The following is a 9,821-nucleotide window of genomic DNA, read 5'->3' on the forward strand; positions in this document are numbered from 1 at the left end:
TGCATTGTGAACAGCACAAGCAATTGGAGGAAAGTGGTTTCACATGCTGTGTTAATTTGAGCACAAAGAGGACATCTGTGTATGTAAGAGGGGCAAATTTTAAAATACTCTGAGAAAAAAGATGAGATTAAACTATGAAACAAGCATTTTCATTTTTCCAGATTATGATAGTTCATAAATTTGTGTTTGCAAGATGCCACTTATAATATAAGTATGCCAGCCCAGCTCCTTTCCTCTCTCCTTTCCACCTCGCCCTAGTGTGGCAATTTCCAGACAGTAAGCTGAGATGCAGTAGTGTGCAGTGAGGGGATGGGAGTATATTTACATTATCCTTGTTGTCTTCTTCTGCACAATTTTAAGGGGATAGTTATGATGTGTAAGCCCCAATTCCTGATGAGACTTTTCTCTCCCATGTCCTATTTAGGATTCATTGTCCAGCTAAGAATGCCTTCTGCTGCTCACTTATTCACACAATAATTTCAGATTAACAAATGCTCAGAGTAGCAAAACATATTGACTTGGGTAGGACCGTGACATTATAAGTGAGCTATTTGATGGTTCTGAGTCTTGGGACCAGTGTCACAAGTCACTGGGGAAATGTCTTCTAATGGGGGGTATCAGTCTTCTTCATACTGTACTTTTTCCTACTTTTCTTCAGGTAAATTTCACATACCAGTTTCTGAGAAAGAAATTTTATATCTTCAGCCAGTTCATGTATGACGAGCACATCAAATCCAGATTGATCAAAGATATCAGATTCTTTAGGGAAGTTAAAGATCAAAATGACCACAAGGTATGTTGTTTGTGAAACCATTGCTAAGAACTACAGGATTGATAGTTGATTTCAGTCTCTCTTGAGATAAACAGTACCCATTTAAATATAATTATAAAAGCCTGGTTTATATTTTCCTTCAATGCCACTCCCTTCTGATAGTGAGTTTGGCGGTGAATTCTGTCGGGATTGTATCCAAAATTGGGCCACTGGGAAACGAGGAGGAATCTTGGGGCTTGGAAAACCCTCAAATAGCCTAATGAATTCATTGAGTAACCACAGAATTACTCAATGATTGGAAAAGAAAAATGGAACATGGGGATAGAATCTGTGCTTGGAGGGAGGATCCACCTATTCACACACACCTGCTCATGTTAGGAGGGAGGATAAATTGTAGTATTTTGTTGCAGGTTCCATTTACTGGCCTAAATGCACAGAAGCAATATATGTCTAAAATATAGTTGTGCACCTCTCTTTAGCTGCAAAACTCGCATTTTGAATGTTCTAAAATGTTTTGCAAGGTAACAGATCTTACTAAAATGTGGTTCCAAGAGAGATGGATATTTGCTTTCAAACTGTACATATTTTGGTTTATATAGCATGCTAGGGGTTACTATTTTAGAAGAACAAAAGTGTTTGGGTGTTTGAAAAAATACAGTGGGGCTGACAAAGGCATTTCAAGTTACTTAATGTATTTCTTCAATCTTAAAATAATTTTTCTAGTACCCCTTTGAGAGAGCAGAGAAATTCAACCGAGGGATCAGAAAACTTGGAATTACACCCGATGGACAAAGTTACCTTGACCAGTTCAGGCAACTAATAAGTCAGATAGGTATGAAAATATATCGTAAACACTATATTGAGATATATTGCTAGAATCCAAAGAACTAGCAGGTGGGACTGGGCATACCTAATGGGCTTGTTTACATTTTTTCCTTGGAACAGCAGGTCCCATATTCTATCACTTGGGAAGTTCCCACAATTTCAAAAGTAGCTAGTCAAAGTTGGGGCAGGGTAGGTGTCCAAAAAACACAAGCTTCCTTTGGCCCAAGGAAATAATTGTGTAGTTCAGGGGTGGCCAACTCCCAAGAGATAGCAATCTACCCGTTTGGGGGGGGGGTCAGGTCAAAGTTGTTGTGCTTCTTTTAGGGAGGAAAGCCCCAATTTAGGGGTTTTTGGGGGAAAGAGGAACAGCCACTCACAAACAAACATCCTCACTCAGTAGGCTCCATCATCCGTTCTGCACATCATGCGACAATGGAGGGCGGGGCGAGGAGGCTAAGGAAAGGGACCCAGTGATTGACCGCAATCCACCAAAACCTCCCGGAGATCTACCAGTAGATTGCAATCAACCTGTCGGACATCCTTGGTGTAGTTCTTTCAGCCCTGAAACCTAAAATTCTGTTCACTTTGTTAAATAATAAAAGACAGTGAGCACAACCTGGCCAAACCAAGTATGTACTTTGAACAAATTGCAGTGGACTAGATTAACTAAACGCATTGGTTATACAGTGCTTATATCTTTCCAAATTAACATATGGAAAAATATGCACATTAGTCTTCACTATAACACATTCTGTACAGGGCACTACTTAGGGTTGCCAGTGTATTCTCCCAATATGACTTGTTTATATACAGATGAAATAGTATTGTGTGGGGGTGGAGAGGGGATGCAGCTTAATCAGATGTCTCCAACAGGTTTTAACTTTCTAGATGGACTTAAGTGTCATTAAATTCTGAATGCTCGGTTACTTAATTTCAGGTACTTAACGTTTCTTGTTGCCTATATTATTTTTAAAGGGAATGCCATGGGCTACGTCCGAATGATAAGATCTGGTGGACTTCATTGCTGTAGTAGTGCAATTAGGTATGCAACCAAAGATTTCAGCTTGCTTGTCTATGCTTCTGTAAAGCAAAGTGGGGAACCTGTATCCCACAGACCACATGCACCTCTAACCTATTTTCATGCCACCCCCCTGGTCACTGCAGGCCCACTGTTGCACTTTTTACCATCTCATGGGAATCACCTCTTCCTGCATAAGGTGTGTGTGGATGTGAGAGAGACTGGCTGGCAGAGAACTGCAGTGCTGCAAACTGCATGTGTTTAGCTCTGGCTCCACCCACCACTAGCATGCAGGTTATGCTGAGGGAATCTGGCTCACAACAGGAAAAAAAGTTCCCCATCAGTGCTGTAAAGCCTTTGTAGCTCCTTTTGGTTCTGTTTTTCCTTTCTGTGGCATGCCTTGATGTTAATGCATGGGTATGGGTCCTGCACTAGTGCGCATGTGCAGCACTGCTGCATGCAGTAGTGTACAAGTAGAGGAACTGCCGGAGTTGTTCTTGTTCTGTACCACAAGAGTACAGTGCTCATAATAAATTCTGCTAGTCTGTTCAGTAAATTTAATTTGCTTATTTTATATAAACATTTTTTCCTGATGAACTTGGTATTTGAAGGTTTTGAAGCAGTAGGTATGCCTAAATAAGATGATGAGAAATATGGTGAGGGGAAAGGACATAATACAGTCGTACCTTGGTTGTTGAATGCCCTGGAACTTGTACATTTTGCCTCCCGAACATCGTAAACCCGGAAGAGATTGTTCTGGTTTGCTAATGTTCTTTCGGAACCCGAACGTCCTGCAGGGCTTCCACAGCTTCTGATTGGCTGCAGGAGCTTCCTGCAGCCAATTAGCAGTCGTGATTTAGTTTTCAAACATTTTGGAAGTCGAATGGACTTCTGGAACAGATTTCGTTTGACTTCCAAGGTACGACTGTAGTCTTCTCAGATTTGGATACGGATACAGTTTTATTTCAGTCAAATCTGTGTGAGGTTATATATAGATTCAATGTAAAGTATTATGCAAGGCTATCCTCTCTGTAACTGAAAAATCTTGATAGTTTGCATACAGTATGTAATACTCTCCCCTCCCCCCAAATCATGCTCATCCCTGCCATATTCTTTTTTCCTCTTAGTTAGACTAGAAAGCCATTCCATGGGATTTGTGAGCCAGAGAATCAAGCAGTGTGGAGGTCAGGGTTCTTTTTTTAGAAAGCAAACCTTTGGTCATAGTGTAAAAATAAAAGGAAGCTTGTGATAAAGATCTGAACAGAAGTAATGTAAGAAATACGAAGCTTAAGTTAGCATTTTTATGCATATCATGATATATAATTGTGAATGAATGAATCACATATGAAACTTGTAGGTTTGTTCCTGATATTGAAGATATCATTAATTTTGAAGAACTTGTGAAAGAGGAAGGTCTTGCTGAAGAAACACAAAAAGCAGCCAGGTAACCTTACTTGATGCATCAACAAAATTCTTGCACAAACTGTTCCTTTAAAAACCGCCTCAAAGCATTTTCAAGTGTCTCTCTCTTTTATAGGCAACTGGATTCCGTACTTAGTGATCTCACACGCAATTCTGCAGAAGGCACAGAGTATTTCAAAATGCTTGTGGATGTGTTTGCTCCTGAGTTTCGCAGTTCAAAGAACATGCACCTACGCAACTTTTACATAATTGTTCCACCATTGGTTAGTTTTGATCTTTCTCAGTTGGTTTAAACGATAAGCCATTTAGTTCCATGTGCTTGTGTTGAAACTGGTAATTTTTTGTAAGGTTGCACTAAGTTTATTAAATCACCATATGAACTGCCCCCCCTACTAGGGTATGGGGAGCGTGTTATATGCCATTGTTGTACTGATATCCATAAAAAGCATGTCCTTTTCATGTAGAAAGTTACAGGCTGAACCGTTACCTGAAACCCTTTAACAAGGAATGCTAACACGGCTGGGAAATACTTGTGTCTGAATGAGCAGATGGACACCAAGTGACTGGCTAGATGAATTGTTAATCGGACTCTGATATTGCTATAAATAATCTTGAATAACAAATATTTTTTAAAAATACTTCTGCTATTCCCCCCCCCCAAAAAAAAACACACCACCAAATGTTTGAGGGGATTTGTTATATATATATATTTGGGGAATGTTTAAATACTGCTCTAGAAGGGGCTGTAAATCTCCAGACAGCTAGCAATTATTGTATGAGAACACCACATTCTGTCATGGGCAACCTTTGCTCCCCAAAACTCCCCATCTGAAAATCTGGTGAGAAAAGTGGGCTATCCGTCAGACCTGTGGGGGGGAAACCGCATTTGACTGACTGGTAGGATGTGCTCTGAATCTGAATGAATTCATGAAGACCTCTCCTCAAGTAATGGGATGACAGAAGAGCTCTGTCACCTAATATGCAGGGGAGCTAGGCAGTTACCTGATAACTTACTGCCTTTTGGAACAACTCCTTGTGTCTTGTTTTTAGGCCCTCAACTTCATAGAGCATTCAATCAGCTGCAAGGAGAAGTTGAATAAGAAGAACAAAGCTGGTGCAGCTTTCACCGATGATGGTTTTGCCATGGGTGAGTTCAGGAACCAATTTGAGTCTTCTTGCGTGGGTAACTATCATAAATTGCAGGTTTTGAGGTTTTATATGGAAGGGGCCATAGTTCAGTGGTAGACCACAAGCTGTGCATACAGAAAGTCCATGTTTAATCCCTGGTTTCTCCAGTCAAAAGGATCTGGGCTAGTGGAATTGTAAAAAGGATATATCTGCTTGAGATCTTGGAAAGTTACTGACAGTCAGAGAACTGTTCTAGGTGGTTCAAAAATCTGACATGTATGAAGTATCTTCATACGTGATCATATATAGCTCTCAGCTAAGTGTATTCAAAGTGCGCCCGACAAGATACAGAAAAGATGCATCCTTAGCTAGGTGGTCAGTGTACGGTGTGTGTGGGGGGGGGGTAGAGAATCGAGTTTTTCCCCATGGAGTTACCTCAGTGGATGACGATGGAGTAGGCTTTGTTTTCTTCAATCTGTAATGGATTTCGGAAACATTCAAGTGCTTCTGGCAAATGTTTCACAGGTGAAGTTTTTTCTCTCACAAACAACTACACTCACTTGCTTAAGTGATCCCCAAAGCAGATTGGAGAGAGGATTTTGAAAAATTGGCCCCTTGCTACCCTTTTCAAATTTTCACCGCACTCTCTTCCCCTATGAGCAGAGATGCAAACTTGATTGTGAGCCTTCCGTGGGCAGAAAACCAGCTTCTTAAAAAATGTAAATGAATAAATATTGACACGTACCACTATGTAAGCCTTGTATAACAGGCATACAACTCTGAAGACTTGTAGAAAGGGAAAAAATTGAGCTGGTGAGAAGATGATTCTGATTTTAATGATCAAAGACCTGTTTGAGGTACATGCGCAGAATACGTTTGTAAATTTTTACTGCTTTGAAGAATGGGGTGCTTAACTTGAATGACTTGTTTTTTTGTTTGTTTTTTAATCTGTAGGTGTAGCTTACATTCTGAAGCTTTTGGACCAGTACCAAGAATTTGACTCTCTTCATTGGTTCCAATCAGTTCGAGAGAAATATGTGAGAGAGATCAGAGCATTAGCAAAACAACAGAACGTTCAATCAGCTATCCAAGATGAAAAGCTGCTACAGACTATGAACCTTACTCACAAGCGACTGGAAGTTTGCTTGCAGGTATCAGTCTCTGTCAGAGACCAGGGAAAGGTGGTGGGAGGCGCATATATATATAAATATTTAAGAACATAGAAATGCCAGACAGCAAACATGGCTCCTTTTTGGATAACTTTTCCCCCTAACATTTAATTAGTGGGCATCACACCTGAATCTACCCTTCGATGTAACTCTGTAAGCATGAAGAATAGGCTGCAGTTAGGCAGAGAGAGCAGCACCTTTACAACATCCAGCCAAATGCATGCTTTATTACTAGCTGATGATAAACTTAAAAATTTAGATTTGGAATTGAGGGTCCTCAACAAGTAAAGTGTGGGGATTCCAAATGAGAGAACCACTCATTTGGAAGTCTTGAGAACTACTGATTTTTGAGTAGAATTGAGGGGGACAGGAAATGGATATTTACTGACGTGCTGCTTTTTAGAACAGTGACATTTGTAGCAGACGTTAAGTTTATGGGATTATAAATAGTTATTGTGGAAGGAAAGGTCTGCAGGATTTATTTATTTTTTTATAAAAAAACAACCTGCAGAGACAAAGTGGAAATGGCCAAATTACTAGTAGTGTGTCAGGTATAAAGCAAACTTTGATTTGAAAGTGTAGTTCTGCCTTTCCCCGTATTTGATCAATAAAAAACCAGTACAATTGATAGTGCAGATAAAAATCAGGAAGCACTGTAATTGTTATTTAGGGGGTTTCTGGTATCAGTGCACTTTAATCAGGTACTGTGAAGATTCTCTTTCTGTGGCATGCTAAGACTTGCTGAGAATTTCTTTAATTTTTCATAGGAGTTTGAACTGCTTTATTTCTCACTAAGCAGCGCAAGGATCTTTTTTAGAGCCGATAAAACTGCAGCAGAAGAAAATCAAGAGAAAAAAGACAGAGGTTAGTAAAAAAATAAATCTTCTTGTCTCTGGGAAAGTCATGTTTATGGTTAAAAACAAAAGTATTGTAAAAGCAGTGCTGAGAATATAAAATTCTTGTGACGTTCTACCTCTTTTGTATTTCAGAAGAACCTGGAAAAACAAGCAATGGGGACCTGTCCAACTCTAGTTCTGCAGATCCTGTTGTGAAATGAGAGCCTTGGTATGCCTTTTGGTTCTGTACGATGTAATTATGCAGCCCCAAATTTGTAAAAGTGTACTGGTGATCACTGAGAATAACAATTACGCTTAAGCTGAAATAACTCCCTGTGTTCTGCAGATCTTTTGGCAGTCTTGGAAAAATGTTCATTTCTTTAAACTGCTCCCACGTTACCAGGGATAATATCACGCTGGTATTTAGCACTGTGGTATTGGTCCCTCCACAATGTGATTCCCGATTACTAATCTGAGGAAGTGGTGTTAGCCCGGGCCGAGCAGATGCGGGGTTTGGAATGGTGCAGAACAGGAAGAAAACTGGTGGATATTGGCATGATATTTTAAACAGACTTTATACATGCATATAGTTTAAATTCCATTAATATTTCATTGCTTTTTAATCAATTCTGTCTGTAATCCACCTTGAGTCCCCTCAGGGAATAAGGTGATATATTCAGAAATATATCATCATCATCATCATCTGCTGTACCAAAATTGCTAGTTTGAGCAAAAAGGAAAGAAGCAAAACTAGCAGGTAATTGGTGCAGCCCTAGTTAGACAGAATGAAGTGTTTACCTGCTATAGCTTCCTTCCTGGCTTGTAAGGAATCACCATTGTATTTGCCATCTCTTATTGCAAAGGAAGTTAATACGAATTGTTGGAGCTGCTTAACATGTTAAAATACGAACAGAATATGCAATACATCTTCAACTCTTTTTTTGCTTTGTTTTATAGACATATAGAGCAATGGTGATTTGTTGAAACAGGAGGGACCAAACTGGCATGGAACTTTTCACCTTCTGAATCTGATAGTGACCCAGAAGTGCCATGAACTGTAGAGTAACCCATACTCTCACAACTAAATAAAAAAAATTACAATTCATCCTTTCTGTTGACATTTCACTGAAGTCTGTTCTTTAGCCTAATGTATGATTTTTGTCAGGGAGATTTGGTGTCTTATTTTGATTCAGTTCAATAACTTAAAAAAAAATATTTTGCATTTGATTTAATCACAACCTTGACATTGCAGTTGCTGCTTAATTCTGTCTGTATTCACTTCAGCACTAATGTCCCCATTTAAAAATCTGCCATAGTTCATAGACCTTTGGAATCCAAAGAACATGCCAACTTAGAGGGCCAGTCTCTGTCTTTCAGAAACTGACACTGTACAAACATGTAAATTTGAGGCACTTCTCTGTTATAATAAACATTCATTGCCATTTCTGCTTTTTTGGCCTCTAATTTGGGAATCCTTAGTTTAGGGCATCCCATGTGCCTGAATTGTGTAGTGCTAACCAAACTAACATGGTCTTGGTGACTCATAAAAACAAACATCTGTAGCCTTCATTGGGGTCTAAACTCATGTACATGCTCTGCTTCTGTGAATATATACATATGTACAGACCTATAGCTTTCTTTGTGAATATAGAATGGTAGTTAACTGCACTCTGAACATTTTTCATCATGTAAACCAATTTAAGAGATGAACAGTTTTAAGTCTTTAATGTGACTTCCAGTTTACATTTTATTTTTTTTGAGCAAGTAGTAATACATTCCATCTGGTGCCATGGCATAGGATCTTATACTTCATCACACAGTTATGTACATGTGATGGGTTAAAATTGTGAATACCTGCAGCTATGTTAAAAGCAAAAACAGCGGCACTAAAAAAGATACCGAGGTACTATTTTTCCTTTACCCTTCCCACCTTTAAATGCTGTTTTCAAACATGAAACAACACCTATGGCCACTTTTTCATAGGCTCAGTTTGCAAAAGCCAGAAATAAAGGGAAGTCTTCTTTTCAAATTCTTACGTATGGTTGAATTGTCAGGATCTTCCTCTTCATGAATTAACAGGATGTGGACCTATAAGCCTCTTCCTCTAACAAAAGTGTAAGTGAAGAACAAACCCCGCGAGCAAACATTTCATAGGTTTAAAATGACTGTTAATAATAAGCTTATCTAGCCTAGCAGGAGTGGTAAAATGGGACAATACAGCAATGCTATCATAATATGTTTTGACTGTGCACTTGTATGTTTGAGTCCTGCTACATGTTGTCATTGAAGTAAATTTGACAAGTCCCATCTGATTCAGTTAGTTCAAATTCTCAGGAAGGAAGGGGACCAAATATTAACATGTCTTGCTCTAATTCATTTTGCAAAACCATTTTGTTTCATTATCTCAGGTTTCTTTTGTTCTGTTTGATATTCTGTACATACTGTTAATAAATGTAACTTTGGAAAGTGGATTTATTTTACTTCGTGTGTACTTAGTCTGAGACTGGTTTTAGTTTTCATAAAGCAGCTAAAAAGTTGCATCTTTCAGACAGCATATTGACACCAGAAGAAGAGCCTGAGATTTTATAGTGCAAATGCTATAGTTTCATGCTTAGGAGGAGTTGTTAGAATGTTTATGTCCTCTTTTCTGA

The 9,821-nt window shown here is 39.0% G+C and overlaps 1 protein-coding gene across 5 annotated transcripts in view; it reads left to right on the forward strand.

Moving 5' to 3' along the window:
* The window catches only part of WASHC4 (WASH complex subunit 4), a 39,211-nt gene extending 29,570 nt beyond the window's left edge, over positions 1-9,641 (forward strand). For 2 of the 5 annotated variants that reach the window (XM_079992256.1, XM_079992257.1), the window contains exons 25-34: positions 659-793; positions 1,496-1,604; positions 2,573-2,639; positions 3,973-4,059; positions 4,153-4,300; positions 5,088-5,184; positions 6,120-6,316; positions 7,102-7,198; positions 7,324-7,399; positions 8,128-9,641. In XM_079992256.1, coding sequence (XP_079848382.1) covers positions 659-793; positions 1,496-1,604; positions 2,573-2,639; positions 3,973-4,059; positions 4,153-4,300; positions 5,088-5,184; positions 6,120-6,316; positions 7,102-7,198; positions 7,324-7,391 — 1,005 coding nt within the window. In that variant the 3' untranslated portion in view covers positions 7,392-7,399; positions 8,128-9,641. Of the gene's footprint in view, positions 1-658; positions 794-1,495; positions 1,605-2,572; positions 2,640-3,972; positions 4,060-4,152; positions 4,301-5,087; positions 5,185-6,119; positions 6,317-7,101; positions 7,199-7,323; positions 7,412-8,127 lie in introns of all 5 variants that reach the window. The other 3 variants (XM_079992258.1, XM_079992260.1, XM_079992259.1) reach the window with 3 other exon arrangements.
* The last annotated feature ends 180 nt before the right edge of the window (positions 9,642-9,821 follow it).

The sequence above is a fragment of the Podarcis cretensis genome (genome assembly GCF_951804945.1).
Source record: "Podarcis cretensis genome assembly, chromosome: 10".
Classification (NCBI taxonomy): domain Eukaryota; kingdom Metazoa; phylum Chordata; class Lepidosauria; order Squamata; family Lacertidae; genus Podarcis; species Podarcis cretensis.